This window comes from Miniopterus natalensis, chromosome 6 (genome assembly GCF_054644295.1).
Source record: "Miniopterus natalensis isolate mMinNat1 chromosome 6, mMinNat1.hap1, whole genome shotgun sequence".
Classification (NCBI taxonomy): Eukaryota; Metazoa; Chordata; class Mammalia; order Chiroptera; family Miniopteridae; genus Miniopterus; species Miniopterus natalensis.
This window is the reverse complement of record NC_142086.1, coordinates 27,291,316-27,310,252: the sequence shown is the minus strand read 5'-3', so window position 1 is coordinate 27,310,252 and position 18,937 is coordinate 27,291,316. Positions and strand designations below refer to the sequence as shown.

The window sequence follows — 18,937 nt, the reverse complement described above, 5'->3', positions numbered from 1 at the left end:
GTGGCTGGGAGGCGGGTCTCTGGGGGCCGGGGGGTTCCGCCTGGCTCCTTGGGGTCGGACTGCCCCGGGAGAGGAGAGGTGCTGTGGGAGGCCCGGGGTGGTCGAGCGCCTAACCGCCCGAGGGGCTTCTTTGGAGAGGGGCTTCTTTGGAAGGGCGGAGAATGGCGTCTATGGGAATAAGTTGGTTGGGGTCATGTATGAGGAACCTGTTTGCTTGGCTGTGTCAGCGCTTCATCGAGCGCCGTCTGAAGGCCCAACCCAGTTTTGTAGTGAGGATGGTAGCTAACTTTTAAGAGTTTACTTTGCTAGGCACTGTACAAAGTCCTTTAGATACATGATCTTACTTAATCATAAGGATCCCCATTTTGCGTATGATGAAAGTGAGGCTTCCAGAAGTACTTGCGTAAGGTCACAGGGCTCGTAGTGGGAATCTTTATCATCGTCAGGCAGAATTGGAGGCTCCTTGGAGTCTTTGGAATAATCAAAGGTTGATTTTGCTTAGGATTTCTTAAAGGAAATCGCTACCCTCTGGACTGGCCTAACCATGCGGCTCTGAACTTGAGCAGAGCCCTACCCGTAGGGTTAGTGGAGTTGGAGGTTTGGCCGCTGAACCTGGATCCTGGTTCAAGAGGCAGTCTTCTTATATGTCCTTGGGCTTGTCACTTTTTTCTCTAGTGCTGAGAACAGTGTTCCTGTTGGGAGGTTTCATAAGGTAGTGGCTGTGTCATTTCTGGACTTAAGGGGGAGTGGGACAAGGACAAGATGAGACAAGAAAATGCTGCAAGGATCTCACCAGCAGTCCAGGGCACTAGTTCATATCATATCAGGTAGAGAAAAAGGACCTAAATTATACTGTTAAACACAAAAAATGTGGGGATGGGATTTCCCCTAGAAGGGAAAAATTCTATAGTACCCTTAGTTCTGTGATATTTGTGCATGCCTTAAGTAGGTGACTGCACAAACTGGGGACAGCCTTTGGGAAGAAGCACTGGTTCCTGGCCACAGGGAGTTTACAGTCGGTGGGAAACAGTAAGGAATAAGTGAATTTGCAGGCAAACATGGCAGATACAAAGTGAAAGAGACTCATGCTTTCAGATCCATTGGTGAGCAAGAATCCCCCTACAATCAAACAGACATACATTCTATCAATAATATCTGATGGAAATTTTTAATTAGGGGTATGTCTGTTTCGGGGAGTCACTTCTAGCCATATAAAGAAGGTACATTGCGCATTGCGAAGGTTTGTCTTAGGAGCTGACCTGATAGTACAGCTTTCTTCTCCCAGTTCCTTATCAGAACTTTATCATTTATCATCTTTTGTTCAGAGAACAAAAACAAGTTTTCATCTACTCTGTGTCAGGTTCTATTCTAGATGCTGCTGAGAATAGATAGTACCATCTTGCTGAAATTAAGCCCTGGTCCTTAGCTGCATTATTGCTGATTTACACAACCTGTAGGTAGTAGAACATAACATTGTTGTTTTACTGAGGTTCTTTATTACTCTCAGGCTGCAAGGCAAACAAGGTGGAATCTTCACCATCTTGTTAAAGTAATTATGCTTCTGAGCTTGGCACATAGTAGGTATTCTGGTAAGTTTTTCCTGAATGAAGAGGTCAGGCGTGGCTAACTGGTGAAGAGGTGGTATAGAGGTTTCAGTTAATTATAGGCTTCATGATAAGTCCCTTGTGAGAGTTTGCAAATAAAAAGCTAACTGTATTCTTATTTTATATTAACATAAGCACAGCATCCAGATTGTGGAACACAATCCATTCTGTTATGAACTGACCTTACAGTGTTAGATTCCGTACTTTACGTCCCATTTTAAGATGGGGCATTAAACATTAATAAAATGTAATCTGTTCAAAGGATGTTGGGGGTATCTAGAGACATTCATTTAAGGAATAGTTGGAAAGGCATAGGGCATTTATATGTAATATTCATGAATTGATTCATGATTAAGTATTTTAAGGGTTGAGATGTGTTGGGGGACAGGTGGTGTGCTTTCTCTCCCTCTCTCACACACACAGAAAATAATTGTAGAGAACTATGAAAACCAAGTGTGATGTTAATGAAGTCACAAATTTAAGAGAAAACAGAAAGCTGCCAGTAGTAAAGTATGAGGCTGAAACCAGAATGTAGCCAGTAGGAGATTGTAGGATCATTTTCTTGGGGCAGAAGGAAGAAAGAGTTGATGCTAGGGAAATGCTCAGTGGTTATAGGTAATGTATTCAAGAACATGTTGGTCTTGAAAAGAGATAGGCCTGGTGTGTTGGGAATAGAGCAACAGGGGGCAAAGGTAAAAAAACAGGCTGGCCAGTTTGGAGTCTGTTGCAATAATTCAGGCAAAAGATGATGGTGGCTTGACTCAAGCTGATTAGAAGTGAAGGCAGTGAAAGGACTGGATTCTAGAGATGTTTTAAAGGTAGTGGCAACTAGATTTTAGATTTGTAAGGTGTGAGGAAAAGAGAGGGATATATATATATATATATATATCTTAAACACTGGAAGGAAGGAATTGTCACTAACTGAGATGGCAAAGACTATAGGAGAAGCAGATTTTGGGCAGTAGACCAGGAGTTTGTTTTTAGACATGTTAAAATAGAAATCTAAATGGTAATGTCAGATAAACAGTTTAAAATGTAGATGAAATAATATAGACATAAAACAATGAAACTTCTTTTCTTGTGCACATAATAAAGTAATCTCCAGACCATTTTAATACAAAAATGGTAACTGATACAGTGAATCTCTTGTATGATCAGAATTTCTTAGATTCTAATAATAGCTTCGGTTTCCAACTTTTAAGATATGTTTTATAACTGTTGAGTCATCAAAACCGTTTTATCAGTCTTTCCCTAGAATTGTATATATCTAACATCCTGGAGTCCACCATGAATGGGCAGTTGGACCTAAGTGGGAAGCTAATCATCAAAGCTCAACTTGGAGAGGATATTCGACGAATTCCCATTCATAATGAAGATATTACTTATGATGAATTAGTTCTAATGATGCAGCGAGTTTTCAGAGGAAAACTTCTGAGTAATGATGAAGTTATAATAAAGTATAAAGATGAAGGTAAGAATGTTTCTGAAATTAGTTTTAAAAATGTAAGTATTGCCAGGCTGGCATGGTTTAGCAGGTAAGCATCAGCGTATGATCCAGGAGATCTCAATTGGATTCTAGGGCAGGGCACATGCCTGGGTTGCAGTCTCGATCCCTCGTAGGGGGCGTGCAGGAGGCAGCTGATCAGTGAGTGTCTCATCATTGATGCTTCTGTCTCCCTCTCCCTCTCCCTTCCTCTCTCTGAAATCAATAAAATATATATTAAAAAAAATAAAAACATTAAGTATTATATATGTTCCTTTGCCAATATTTCATTGAACTATCTCAATAAAAATTCTGTTTCCTTTCATGGTAATTTGAATGCCCACTTTTATTTGATGGGATGTTTATGTAGTTAGTTATTCTTTTATAAGTTAAAAATAGCTAAAGGATATTATTATTAGAAGGGGTTTTAAGTGATAGAACACTGTCACATATTTTTAGAAGCATTCTTTTTCTCTTCTGCCTATGCAATTCTGGCTTCCTTTTTACTTTTAAAACCACACTTTCACTCATATTTCCCAAATTGAAAGGCCTATTAGTAGATATTGAATGAAAAAGGATTCCATTGTCAACTAAGCATGGGAAAACTTGTTTAAACAAAGACAAATGTGTATCTTTGTTGCAGGAATTTATGCTGCTGTATAGTCAGTTTACAGCATGCCTTATTCCCAGACTCATTTGACCACAAAACTATTTTTATGGAGATGGGTTTTAACGTGATAAATGTTTTATCAAACACACAGTGGAATTATAGTAGTAGACTGTCTTTATTTCCTTTTCTTTAAACCTGTTTTCTTTGTTAACATCTCTACTGAAATTATACTTTAGATGATACCAGTATCTTTCTTACTGCTGAATTTGTTTCCATTCTGTTTCACTTTGACCTCAATACTTGGCACTGCTATTCCATACCATCCTGTGTTAAGTACTCTTATTCCTTAACATCTGACATTGTGCTGTCCCAGTTTTGGTCTTTTCATTAATAGCTTCTTCTCTGTGTCTGTTGGCTTAAAGTAATGGCAGCTATTATAATAGAAATTTTTAAATCTCAGTGGTTTAACACTCAAGAAATCATTCAGGGACCCAGGGGACAGCAACTCTGTGTTTAACATATGGCTTACAAGCTCACCTTCAGCATTGGCAGCCAGTAAGCAGATGGATGGAGATAAAGTGTAGAGGAACACATGGGCGATTGTACCTCTAGTCCTGGAGTTGGTGTATATAATTTCTACTCACATAACATCTGCCAGAGCTGGGTGTCAGTGAGTGGGTTGGGAAATGTCTCTGGTAACTTCCAGCAACTTACACTGTGGAAGGTGAGTGTAAATCACTGATGATCAGCTAAGAATTACATGTGTAACTCTCCTTTTTTTATGATGTATGCTGTAACGGTACCCAAAACTAATTTTTGAGGGTTACCTATGATAAGGAACAATAGAGGAGATCAATTTTCTTCCTGTTCTTTTCCTTAGTAATGTCATCTATTTACAATACACTGACTTTCACCTCTTTGATTTCCAAATATGTGCTTTAATTTGATCACATTATAATTTGATATGTATATAAAAATACATATATTTTACTGCTTGAGATGCTTTATTTTTACCTCAAACTTGGCGTATCTTAAACTCTTTATCTGGCTTTCTCTTAATTCCCTTATTTTTGTTTAGGTTAAGGTGAGCCAGCTTTTTCTTTAAAGGATCAGATAAATATTTTAGCATTATCACATAAGTCCTCTGTCTTACTATCTTTTCTTTAAAACCTTTTAAAAGTGTAAGGACCATTTTTAGTTTGCATTTTTAAAAAGGATTTATCCATTGGTTGCAGTTTGTGGACCTCTGCCTTAGGGTGTCCTCATCATTGAAACTTTGTCCTCTACATCTAGGTACTACATAAGTTTGCTTTTCATGGTATTTTTAAGTGTTTTGAATTGTACAGATTTGTGTTTATAACCTGTGTTCCGCTGGCTTAGGTAAAGTTTTTGCCATCAAAGGTACTCTGTTTCTGTTGTGGAATTTAGGAAAGAAAAAGGACAGAGAAAATTTTCTTCTTTTGCGTGTATTCTGTATTTTCGTTAAAAATGTGTTTATGAATAGAATCCTTGAAGTTGAACGTTAGATATGTTTATTACAAGAAGTGGGTCTGGTTGTAAATAACTAAAAACAATGATAAAATTCTCTGTTATGGCTTTTATTGCCAACTTTTGCCAGATCTGCTCAGTCAGTTGTTAAAGTTGATGTAGCAGAGCAGCCTCTCAACCTCCCAAGGACTAAACTCCCTGTCCAACCCAACTGTCTATGAAGATACCCTGAACCAGGCCCCTGACCAACTCATTGCCTGTGGCTGCTTTTCTGTTCTTGCTTGCTCTAGAGAACATTTTCTTCCCTTGCCCTTTGAAAGCTTTTGAAACAGGCAATTGATATGCTAATTATGTATTCTTTATCCTTGGGATCTAGGGGATTTCAGATTCTGGTGTATATGAATTTTGGGGGGGGGGGGGTGAGTTGATAACTTTCACGTTAAAATGGCCAGTGACCTGAAAGACTCTAGTGTCTACCCATTCATTAGGGCGATTCTGAAAAAAATTTTTTGTAGTACTTTTAGTTACTGTTATATATGGCTTCTCTGCCATTTGTGTCAGGGATGTTTTACTGTACTCAGAATTAAAATTTGAATCTTGAGAATCTTTATTACTTTAACTTTTGATAAATATTTAAATTTTCTAGAATGGAAAGATGTTAATCTGGACCAGTAACTTGTGGTATTACTACCCTATATCTCCCGATGACTAGTAAAAGATGACTTAATGCATTAATGTTTGCTATGTTTTGGTTCTTCCTTAAGATAAATACCTTGTCATAAGAGTAATAATAAGCAAAATTGATTTAGTATTTTTTTGACTAAATACATTTTTCCTAGATCCCTTAATGTTTGTTTAAGGTTTTTATGGGGGACTAATTATGCTGTGCAATATGGGTTTGGGGTTTTAATTTAATGTATATCCTAGTTTACTCCTGATGGAAGTCTGAAACTCATTTCTTTCTTTTTTTTTTTTTTGTCCAGATGGAGATCTTATAACAATTTTTGATAGTTCTGACCTTTCCTTTGCAATTCAATGTAGTAGAATACTGAAACTGACATTATTTGGTAAGTGGTAAACTTTTTAATGAATTTACTATTTTATTCTTTGTATTTTTATTAAAGACTTTCTAGCTTTTTTCCTTTTAAAGACTCAGAATTAAATGATAAGTTTTCAACTGTATCGGGATTTTTGAATTATTAAGGCTTAATTATATATATGTAAAACTATAATCATATGTTTATGATTAATAGAAAGTAGTCATGTTTAAAATTCCTCATCTGCTCAATTATTCTAAATCTGTGGGTAGTAGCCCTGTCTGATCTTGGTGTTACCCGCCTCATGTGGCTGCCTCTTTCCTGTGGCAGGCCCCACCTCTAAATGCCTCTCTACCCTGTTCAGAAAAAGCTGGGAGCTAGGTGTGGGCTCACCTGAGAACCCAGCGTCTCCTTATAACTGTACCTCTTCAGCCTCTGATTGAATTGGTGGAGAGATTTCCCCTCATTCTGACAATGTTGAACTTGAACCCTGTGACTCTTGAAATGTTGAACTTGAACCTGAACCCTGAGATTCTGGAAACCAGTGGTTAAAAAAATCCCCCCACCCCTTTGTGCTCCTGAAAGGGTTTACAGCAAGGAACCATCTTCCCCATGTGATTTAGATGTGACTCATTGATGCTCCCTCATTTATCTATGACACGGTCATAAACAGACCCTTCAAATACCCATTCTTCCTGTCTGATACATGATTAACTGAACTGATTGTACTCAATGACTAATGTGAACAAAATACTGGCTATCTTTTTTTTTAAATATTTTAAAAAATACATCTTTATTGATTTCAGAGAGAGGAATGGAGAGGAGGAGAGAGAGAGAGAGAGAAACATCAATGACTAGAGAGTCGTCAATGATCGGCTGCCTCATGCAGGCCCCTAACTGGGGATCGAGCCTGCAACCCGGGTGTGTGCCCCAAGCAGGAATCGAACCTCCATCTCCTGAATCCTAGGTGGATGCTCAACCCCTGAGCCACACCCAGCCGGGCACTGGCTGTCTTGACTTGACCAAACTTTTCTTAGTCTTTCTTCTTTCTTCAGCCCCCTAAACTTTGACTCACCCTCATACTGAGCCAGCATGCAACCCCTTCTTACCCACCACTCCTGAAAATAGACTGACTTCCATGTAAAAGATTCTCTGATCTGCATTGTGAATACTGCCACCTCCACCTTTTCATTCCTTTTCCTCAGAACCAGTTTTTTCTAGCCTTTGTTCCCTGCTCCCTGTAAAAGAAATGCCCAGCTGACCTTGGGGACTGTTGTAGATCTTGTGTGTGGTCAGAGAGTTGCTTTAATACTCTTCTCTCAGAAACTGATAGATCAGGTAGGCTCAAAATTAGTAAGGATAGAGAAAATTTGAACAAAACAGATAAAAGGTTGATCTTGTGCATCTGTCAACCAGGAAAGGATACAGGTTTTTGAGTATATATGGACATTTATAAAAGTTGACCATATATTGGGTTTTTCAACAAATCTCACTAAATATCAGAGATACCCTAGAGATCATATTCTCCAGCCTCATTAGAAACCTTTGGACAAAAACAATAGCCCAAATTTCCATACTTTTGAAGTTAAAAATATGGTTTTAAAATAAGTCAAAGAAGAAATCATAATGGGAATTAGAAATAAGTGATGACTTCTACATAATAAGTGTTTAGAGTATACTGAAGCTAACTTGAAGGGATCTTTATAACCTTAAATACAAAAAGACAAAGTAAGCCCAAATACCTTGGAAGAAAATAATAAAAGAGCAGAAATAAACTACAAATCAGGGAATTGACAGGATTAACAATTTTGAGAAGATAAAATTAGCAAATCTCTAGTAAGATTAGTTAAAGAAAAAGAAGGCACAAATAAGCAATATTAGAAATAAAAGGGCAAAACTATAAAATATAGTTGAACTTTAAAAATCTATATTATGACTACTGTGAATAACTTTCAGTTTGAAAACTCAGGTGACGGACAATTTTCTAGGTGAATTTAATATATAAATATTTCAAAAATGGCAAATTTGTCCCAATTAACATTGAAAAAATCAAACCAATTATTCTACTGAATATTTAAGGAACAGATGATCCCAAATTATACAAATTATTCCAGAGAATAGGCAAAGGGGGAATCTCATTTTATGAGGTTAATATAAGTTTAACATGTAAACCACCCACAGAAAATGCAGACCAGTCTCACATAAACATAGATACAAATACTAAATAATAAAGTCAGCAGTAAATATTAAAACATATCATTAACAAGATTTTTCATTCTAGGAATACAAGATTGATTTAAATAAAATTTATTAATACTACTTTCCATAAAGTTAAAGGGGAAAACCTGAACAGTCTTCTCTAAAAGAAAAAGCATTCAGACCCCAATCATGTTAAAAAGTCATAGCAAACTAGGAATAAAAGGAAAGTCTTTAACCTTGTATTGGGTAACTAACACATAGAATAATTGCTATATACCCGAATACAAAAGGATTATACAATTAATTAAAATACTAATTATAATTATAGCAAAAGGATAATGAGATAAATCTAATGAGTTAAGATTATTATAGAAAAAACATAAAATTTTAATTTAAATCATGAAGCAGGGGGGAGAGCTAGCCGGGGAGAGCCTGCCAGGGAGATTTAATTATATCTGTATTGTTTTACTTCTTAATGATAAGGAGCAAAGGTGGAAAAATGTTAAGATTTAATGAAGATGTGTATTTAATGCGTGTGTCTTTGTGTGTGCTTGAAAGAATTCATTTAAAGTCATAAAGTTACACTCACACTAATAAAAGTTTGTAATGATAAAATAGGGAATTTAAACTTTTAATTGGGTGTTCTATAACACATGGTGTTCCAAAACCCATTAAGTAGATGACTTCAGATCATAGACCATATTAGGGATATATATACTGGGTTCTTAAAAGTTCTGGTACGACAGATGATTGTGCCTTTTAGCCAAAGACCGCCAGGACCACAGCTGTAGTTGAACAAAGTTGGGTGTATATACATTAATTTTATATGTATAGTCTTAAATACAAAAAGGACAAAGTAATCCCAAGTAACTTAGAACGGAAGAAAATAATAAAGAGCAGAGATGAACTAGAAATCAGGGAATTGACTTAGCAAACTAGTTAAGGAAAAAAAAGGCACAAATAAGCACCATTAGCAATGAAAAGGGGCATAACTATAAATACTTCGCAGTGGGAGAATGAACACCATGGAGAACCATGGGCTGTCTCAGTAAGAGCACGAGAAAAGATTTTTCATATGTCTTGGACTTGTGTTAGGTGATTTTGGTTAAGGTTCAAGGAAGTGGTAGGGGTGGTTCTGTCATTAGGCACCTTACTAAATCTTAACCAGAGGTGGGAAGAATGAATTGAGGCTAAAGCTCAATTGTTAAAATAGTATCTGTTACTGATATTAGCCAAGGATGGTTGGTCATTTTTGTGGTTGTTCAATGTTCTTGTTTTTGTCTGAGTTCTCACATGATTATGGAGTGGCTTTGTTTTTGTCTTGATCACAGTAACAGAGTAGTAACCTGTTCTGATTGTTGGTGTTTGAAGTTGTTTCATGTTCAGCAAGAGAATCTACCATAGCCTACCTGAGTGCCAGGGCAGCTTCTAGCAACACTAAGGCTGATCTTACAGTACCAGGCTGGTTCCTGGCTGCTTTTCTCTTTTTCAGATACTAGAGAAAAACCAGTAACCCAATAAAAGGCAATAATTAATTGATATAGGTAGGAGATGATATTGAATTTCCTCATAACTATATAGGGTGTATGTAAAACACTGGCAGGTTGTGTTCTAAAAGCTTTCATTAGTGGTTTGATGTTTGAAATATATCCTGAACCTTTACTTTGAAATAGATTTCCTTTTCTAATATGGTGCTTTAGGAATTTGTATATATGTGTACTAGCAATGCATAAAGCACTTTAGTTTAATTTTTAAACCCCTATCTTGAGGTTTGTATTCAGAGCCTGTGTCACTTTTTTAATTTTACTTAAATAACCTCAGTGGTGACAGTCTTTGTGGCTGGATGAAGGATTTGTTTTTTAAGTCAGCTGAAAGTCATTTGGACAGAATGGGTAAATGAAGTAATGTTCCCTTCATTAAAAACAAACAAACAATGATTATTGAATAATCTCTGACTTTTTGGTGCTAACATAGTGCTTTTGGAAGTACAATTGACTTGAACAGTGCTGTGGTTAGGGGCATCAACCCCCAACCCAGTCAGAAATCTGTATGTAACTTTTGACTCCCCAAAACCTTTACTAATAGCCTTCTGCTGATTGGAAGCCTCACAGTTAACACAAATAGTCGATTAACACATTATGTATATGTTATATGTATTATATACTATATTCTATAGAAAAGTAATCTAGAGAAAAGGAAATGTTATTAAGAAAATCATAAGGAGGAGAAAATATACTGTGTTTATTGAAAAATATTTGTGTGTAAGTGGGCCTGCACAGTTCAAATTCATGTTGTTCAAGGGTCAACTGTAACTACTTTTAAGGACTGTGGTGTGGATTCATTAATTCTGCATATTTTTGTTTTAATAGGTTGCTTTTTTAGGTCAGTTATTTTAGGTAGGTATTTTTTTTTTTTTTAGGTCAAAAGTAGGCAAGAGGGATAACAGACCTATTAGTCATATACCTTTTAACATTTTTGTATAGAATAAGGTGTTTGTTGTATTATTTCAAGAATATAAAAGAATAGGGTAAAAATGAGCTTTTGAAGGTATGTAACTTCTATTAAACTATGTTAAAGCTTTCTATAGGTTTTAATTTAAAATATATCTTTATTTTATTGTCATTGAATTCTTCTAATAAACCTTTTTAAACCATGTGTTCATTAGCCATAGATCTGGCATCAGCAAAGACTGATGAATATTTATTTTTTCCAAAAAGTAAATTATTAGCAATGAAGAATTCTTTCCTTAAAAAGTTATCATCCAAATGACATCAATAGGTATCTTGTTTGATTTTGTTTCACTTTTTAAAGAAATTATCTTTTCTTAGTGCATATTCTGCTGATATACTTATTCAAAAACATTTCCTAATTTTAAGCAAATTAACTCTTTTATTCCAGTTAATGGCCAACCAAGACCCCTTGAATCAAGTCAAGTGAAATATCTCCGTCGAGAACTCATAGAACTTCGAAATAAAGTGAATCGCTTATTGGATTGCTTGGAACCACCTGGAGAACCAGGACCTTCCACCAGTATTCCTGAAAATGGTAAACTGTGAATCCACTTTAAAAAAAAAAAATTATTATTACATCTTTTTGCAGAATTTTTTTTTTTTTTAAACCCTTTAGTAGAGTAGGAGAACACTCCCATTGTCACGTCTTTTTATTCTTGCCTCTGTGCTAGTGTTCATACGTGTATTTCCAAACCTGGCTGTTCATCAGAGTTCCCTGGAGATTTTATTATACCAATTCCTAGATCTTATCATAGGCCTTTTGGAGGACAGGGCCCAGGAGTCCCGTTTTTAAAGTGCTTTCTGGGTGATTGTTTTATAGCTATTGTTAGACTCCTGGGTTTGTGACATAGGTCAGTTTTCAGAACCCTTTGACTCTTGAACCCTTTTCAGTGCAATAATTAATGAACCTTAGGAATTGAAATCATTTCATTTCAATTGGTATGTGAAGTAGTTTCTAGATTAGTATATTCAAATGGTATATTATAAAGTTTATCTTAAACACAATTTTTAATAATTAAAATATGCAAAGAAAACTTTATTTTTTTTCCATTTTACAGATGTGCTATTTATATTAAAATGAAGCAAGATTTATCAGTAAATTTGGAACTGACATAATTTTGGGACCAAATATATTTTAAAATGTAGACTGAAGCTTCTAAGTATGTATTATGACTTGAAAGTAGCTTTAAAAAAATCTGCTTTCGCCCGGCCGGGCGTGGCTCAGCGGTTGAGCGTCGACCTGGGATCCAGGCAATCAGGGTTTGATTCCCGGTCAGGGCACATGCCCGGGTTGTGGGCTCGATCAATGACTCTCTCATCATTGGTGTTTCTATCTCTCTCTCCCTCTCCTTTCCTCCCTCTGAAATCAATAAAGATATATTTAAAAAATAAAAAATAAAATAAAAAAATCTGCTTTCTTCAACTTTTAATATTAGATGTTGCACTTAAAAAAATAAACTTTTTAGAATAATTTTTGTGCTTGTGTGTAAGTTTTATGTGTTTAAAACTTTCTGAGTCTGGATGACCGCATATGAAAGGCTTAACAGAAGATGATTTTGTGAAAAAGTGGCATTGTGTAATCCCTTGCAACATTTGGGTTCTGAGAATACTCTATTATTTTGCCCCATTTGAATTTTGGAGTTTAGTTTCCTTTCTTTAATTTAGTTATAGTTTAAATAAAGATGCATTTTCCATAGTTTTCCTTCTCTTTCCCCAGCCACGTGGAAAACTGTTACTGGTAGATGCTCAATAAATATTGGGTGATTGATTAGAAACTTCTATTTTCACCTCTGTATTTCAGAACATGTTAGAGATTTACTAAAATACCATAATGAGATTCTCCTGGCCTCTTTATTTTGAAACTTTTTATATTTCAGGTCAAAGCAAATTGCCATTTTGAACCCTGTCTCTCCAAACAAAAAGCTCCAATTTAGGTTGGGGGTCTGAAGAAAACTTTTGACCATTTTCACGGAAGAATTCATCGATGCTGACACAGCAGGATTTACATATAATTTCAGGGGATTTTAACATCTGTAGAATAATTTGAAACTTAGATAAAAATTCAACATGTATAGCCAGTACTGTGCAAAAATGACCTACAGTAGCCTGTGTTCTGCTCTAAAGAATAGAATTACAAGCTTTTTGGTTTTGGTGAAACATCCTTTTTGTTCTCACTTATTTCTTGCCACTATTTAGACTACTTTTCTTTATCAGTTTTTTTTATTTTATGTTTTTATGTTTACTTCTCATCTATGTTAATATAAAAGATGATAAGGTTTCTGCATCTTGGAAATTGTGTCACATTGTTTTTGTTGTATTGCCATCATGTAGTCACTGTAATCTGAGTTATCTTATGAATCAAATAATACTTCTGTGCTTTATTTTTGAAGATGGTTGTAATTTATTTTTTGTTTCCTGTGCTGTACTTAGTAAGATCATTTATCTCTTTTTTTTTTTTTTTTTTAATATATCTTTATTGATTTCAGAGAAAGGTAGGGAGAGGGAAAGAGAGAGAGAGAGAAACATCAGTGATGAGAGAGTCATTGATCGGCTGCCTCCTGCACGCCCCCTACTGGGGATCAAGTCTGCAACCTGGGCATGTGCCCTGACCAGGAATTGAACCGCGATCTCCTGGATCCTAGGTCAATGCTCAACTGCTGAGCTATGCCTGGCCAGGCAGATCATTTACCTCTTGACCACCTGCCTTGTATGAAATTTCCTAAGCTTGTAAGCTCTTAAAACATATCCTAATTTAATAATCTTCTCAAGAAAAATAGCATAAAATAAGCCAAAAAAGCTGTATCAGAAACTGAAAGTCTGGACCACAGAACTGTCAATCACCTGTCATACTCTTTAGAACCCTGTGGCTTGCCCTAACCCAGAAATATGCAGCTACCTATATTTTTCAGTGCTCTACCTCTGCACTGCATCTTTGACACTTGTTTCCTCTGTGAGTCAGATAATGTGTAGGCTACCTTACGTACATATATTGTGTTTTCTGATGCATTTAGTTTGCAATAAGTAGAAGGATGCATAGGTAGTAGTGTGAGGGGGAATAATTTGTAAGATTGATGTGATAGCTCTTGGGTGTGGCCTTGGTATTAGAGGAAGGAAAATTGGTGAGGGAGATGGATAACTGGTGGACTTATTTTAAAGGAGTATTTGTAGGAGTTTTCTTCCAGAAATTTAGGAAATATTACTGTGACCACTGGAATGATAGGAATGAATGAGAGCTGCAAGCCCATGTGTGCTTTTATTCCCTTTAGTACTTATATTTTTTCACAAGATAAATTGTTTTCTTCATTAAAGAGGTAATCTAATAACTAATATTCATTTACTTGCTGGTAACAGAAAAATTAATAATTATCTGTTAGTTGAGTAAGTGGTTAGCAATATTCTTACTAATATATTTTGTTTTTGGTGTCTTATTTTGTCTTGACCGTAGGTTCCTATTTGTAAAATGTAGGTTATTCTTGAACCCCTTTCCTTTACAAGTAGTAGTATAAATACCTATTGAATACTTTAGTATCTTAGAAGAAAAACATGGTTTTAAATTTACCTTGCTCATAATGTTTAAAATTTTATTTTTCTATTTTCAAAATACTGTATTATGAAAAAATTTAAGTCTATACAAAAGTAGACATAATACTCTAATGAATCCCATGAACCCACACCCAACTTTAACAATTATCAAGTCATGGTCAGCATCATGTCATCTATACTCTGACACATTTCCACTCCTCTCATATTATTTTGAGCAAATCCCAGACACATATCATTTCATCTGTAAGGATTTAATTAAGTAATAAATATTTGAAACAAAGACATAGCAAGTTAAAAGTATGTGTTTAATGTATTTTGGTTGGCTTGGGATTTCCATGTAATTTAGTAATAGACAAGTAGAAACTTTAGTTAATATCTTTTCCTTTTACAAAATAAAGTTGTGTCCAGTATGTATCTGATATTAGGATATAGTTCTTGGGGCTCCAAAAAAAAGTGTTTCTCTGTTTGTTATGGAGCTTGTATTTTTTTTTTCATCTAATAATTTTTAGGGAAGGATGTTGATACAGTTTTTTGAAAAAGCTATTATTTATCTTGTATTTCTTTTTGACTTTTTTTCCTAATTAAAAAAACAAAGATATAAATAAGTATAAAGAAGAATGATTTATAATCCTGTATTCAGAAATACTTACTAATAACATTCCAGACGATATATACATATACAGAGTGTCCCTCAAAAATGTATATACACTTTAACAGCTGATAGCTCAATTGATGTTTATTTCTTTTCAGTTTTAACCCATTAGAATTAATAACTATTCAAATTGTGTATACATTTTTTGGGGACACCCTGTATACAGTATAGGCAAAAGTAGGTTTACAGTTGCTCATATGGAAAATAATACAGTAATGAATAAATGATAATACAAGAATAAACTGTGTTTTATATGCTAATGCTGTAAACCTACTTTTGCTCCACCCTGTATTTCCCTATCTTCTATGCTAGCCCTGAGTATAGATAAAATAGAAACAAGTTTTTGTTTTTTCCTCTTATAGATACTATGGATGGGAGGGAAGAAAAGCCTGCTGCTTCTGATTCTTCTGGAAAACAGTCTACTCAGGTTATGGCAGCAAGTATGTCAGCTTTTGATCCTTTAAAAAACCAAGATGAAATCAGTAAAAATGTCATGTCAGCGTTTGGCTTAACAGATGATCAGGTTTCAGGTAAGTTAGTGTCTTCCTCCCATCCATCATTTGGTCTCTCTTTCCTTACCTCCCTTTCCTTCTCTAATAGAAGGATAATTTGAATATAGTGAGGTGCACAAATCTTAAGGTTCAGTAAATTTTGCATGTGTATACACCTATATAAAACACCAACTATCAAGATGTAGGTGATTTCCAGCTCCTGGAAGACTTTCTCATGCCCTCTCCGAGTTAGTAGAATGCTCTTCTTCTTAGAATAACCACTATTTGGTTTAGGTAAATTTTCTCAAAAGTGGAAGTAAATCTTGTAATCTGAACCCTTTCATAATAATATTTCATATTTCATGATTAAGTTATATTTGATGGCTTAGTCTCTCTTCTGATCTGAAATTAGAGAAATTTAAATGTACATTTCTGGTTAAATTGCTTTAGTGTAGAAAGTGCTTTTATATGAATATTTTTAATCTTATAACAACACCTATACTATGATTTCTTCCTTTTTATTTTTTGTCATAATTTCTTCAATTTTTTATTTTGCTTCCTTGTTTCTTTTGGGGTTCCATACATTAGAGAGTTTAATTTTGTCCCATGGGTCTCTGAGGTTCTTTCCCCCCCCACTCTTTTTTCTTTGTTCTTCAGAATGAGTGATTTCTATTGAACGCTCTTCAAGTTCACTGATTCTTTCTGCCATTTCCATTCTGCTATTGTGCTTTTAGTTCTAGAATTTCCATTTGGTTGTTTTTATAGTTTATTTTTTTCTGTTGAGATTCCTTACCTTGACATTCATTAAGATTATTTCATTTTAATTCATTTAATGTATTTTTGTTTAGTTCTTTAGAAATATTTATAATGGCTGCTTTGAAATACTAGTGTGCTATATCTAACATCTGGGCCAATTTGGAGTCAATTTCTTTTGCCTGTCCCCCCCCCGAATATGGCCACATTTTTCTATTCTTTTGCTTGCCTGATAGTTTATTATTGAAAACTGGACATTGTGGTAAATATGTTGTACTGATTTGGGATTCTTTTAGGTTCTTTTGAGGATTTTTTTGGTAACTGTTGCTCTAGCAGGGAATTAACTTATGGACTCAAACTATTCAGTCTTCCCATGGAGTATAGCAGCTGACATCTCTGCTCAGTTCTTTCACCTCTAGGTGCTGCTTTTTTTCTGAGCCGCCTTGGATGTCTCTCAGCCCCCTCCTAACTGATCAGCTGGGAATTTGGGACTGAGCTTATACTCAGACTTTAGGTCTCACTCCTTCGATGGGACTATTACTTCAAGGATTTTCCCTTCAAATTTCTAAGTGGTTGGCCAGCCATGAAGTTAACAACTGTGGCTTTCTGTTGGAGTCGCGGAGGTCAGCGCTTGCAATTCTTTCCCATTGTAATTCCATTGGGGGTAAACTCTTTCCTGACTTCTGCAGACATTTGGCTGGCTTCTGGTGATTTAAAATAGTTGTTTCCTTCTGTTTTGTTCAGGTTTTTAGTTGTTACTTCTTGGGGGGTTTAGCTGACCAGCATACTTTGCCATTATCATTAACTAGAAATGTAGGATTCAGTCTGTTAATTTTCTTTTTCTTTAATACTTTTATGGGAAAATTCACTGAATTTCTAAAGAGAATTGTGTCAAATTCTGAAGAGACACATATTTGTTGGTTTTCTTTGTGTTTTTTTTTTTACTTTTAAAATTTATCTTTATTGTTGAGAGTATTACAGGTATCCCATTTCCCCCCCCAATTGATCCCCTCCACTTCGCTCCCACCCCCTTCCCAGGCCTTCACCCCGTTATTAACTGTGTCCATGGGTTATGCATATAACTTCTTTGGTTAATCTCTCCCCACCCTCCACCTCTCTTCCATCTTTCCCCTGAAATATGATTGTCTGTTGCATGAGTCAATGTCTCCAGGTCTATTTAGTTCGTCAGATTCTTTTGTTCATTAGCTTCTTCTTAAAGAAGACCCTTCAACATTTCCTGTAGTGGTCTGGTGGTGGTGAACTCCTTTAGCTTTTTCTTATCTGTGAAGCTCTTTATTTGACCTTCAATTCTAAATGATAGCTTTGCTGGGTAGAGCAATCTTGGTTGTAGTTCCATGTTTTTCATCACTTTGAATATTTCTTGCCACTCCCTTCTGGCCTGCAAAGTTTCTTTTGAGGAATCAGCGGACAGTCGTATGGGTGCTCCCTTGTAGGTAACTAACTGCTTCTCTCTTGCTGCTTTTAAGATTCTCTCTTTGTCTTTAACCTTTGGCATTTTAATTATGATGTGTTTTGCTGTGGGCCTCTTTGGGTTCCTCTTGTTTGGGACCCTCTGTGCTTCCTGGACTTGAAAGTCGATTTCTTTCCCCAGGTAGGGGAAGTTTTCTGTAATTATTTTTTCAAATAGGTTTTCAATTTCTTGCTCTCTTTCCTCTCTGTCTGGCACCCCAATAATATGAATGTTGGGCCTCTTGAAGTTGTCCCAGAGGCTCCTTATACTACTTTCATATTTCTGGATTCTTTTTTCTTTTTGCTCTTCTGGTTGGGTGTTTTCTGTTTTCTCATGTTCCAAATTGCTGATTTGATTCTCAGCATCCTCTACTCTACTGTTGATTCCCTGTAAATTATTCTTCATTTCAGTTCCTGTAGCCTTCATTTCAAATTGGTACTTTATTATGTTATCGATTTTCTCAGTTATTTCCCTAATAATCCGCTTAAACATCCTTATAAACAAAATTCTGAACTCTGTATCTGTTAGCTTGCTTGGATCTATTTCAATTAGTTCCTCTTCTAGAGATTTCTTCTGTTCTTTCCTTTGTGACATGTTTCTTTGCCTCCACATTTGGCTGCTTCCAGGTGTTTGTTTCTGTGTATTAAGTAGAGCTGCTATAAATTCTGGAATTTGTAGAGTGGCTTGGTATAGTAGGTGTCCTGTAGGGTCCAGTGGCTCAGCCTCCTCCCCAGTCACCATAGCTGGGCCTTCTAGGTGCTCCCCTGTGTGGGCTGTGTGCACTGTTCCTGTTGTAGCTGAGCCTTGGTTGCTGTTGGCGTCTCTGGGAGGAACTGACCCCCCAGGCCAATCAGCTGTGAGGACCAGCTGCAACTACAGCCAGAGAGCTGCTGTGCTGGAGACACCCCTATGGAGCAGGATTTACTTCAGTGGAGCTTTGGTGTTCACCAAGTCCACCCCTTGAGTGTCACTCGTGGATGTGGTAGGGCTGTAATCCAGCATGGTCAAGTCTGACCACCATGTGCACTCTCTCTGGGGCTTCCGGGGAGATGCAAAGTCTGCCTGTGCCAGTGCCTTACGCAGGGCCACCCAGCAT

The 18,937-nt window shown here is 36.1% G+C and overlaps 1 protein-coding gene across 3 annotated transcripts in view; it reads left to right on the top strand.

The window, feature by feature from the left end:
* Positions 1 to 2,489: 2,489 nt before the first annotated feature.
* Positions 2,490 to 18,937, top strand: part of TFG (trafficking from ER to golgi regulator) — a 28,658-nt gene continuing 12,210 nt past the window's right edge. For all 3 annotated transcript variants that reach the window (XM_016199704.2, XM_016199703.2, XM_016199702.2), the window contains exons 1-4: positions 2,490 to 3,075; positions 6,169 to 6,252; positions 11,320 to 11,466; positions 15,489 to 15,656. In XM_016199704.2, the coding sequence (XP_016055190.1) occupies positions 2,892 to 3,075; positions 6,169 to 6,252; positions 11,320 to 11,466; positions 15,489 to 15,656 (583 nt within the window). In that variant the 5' untranslated portion in view covers positions 2,490 to 2,891. The remainder of the gene's footprint in view (positions 3,076 to 6,168; positions 6,253 to 11,319; positions 11,467 to 15,488; positions 15,657 to 18,937) is intronic.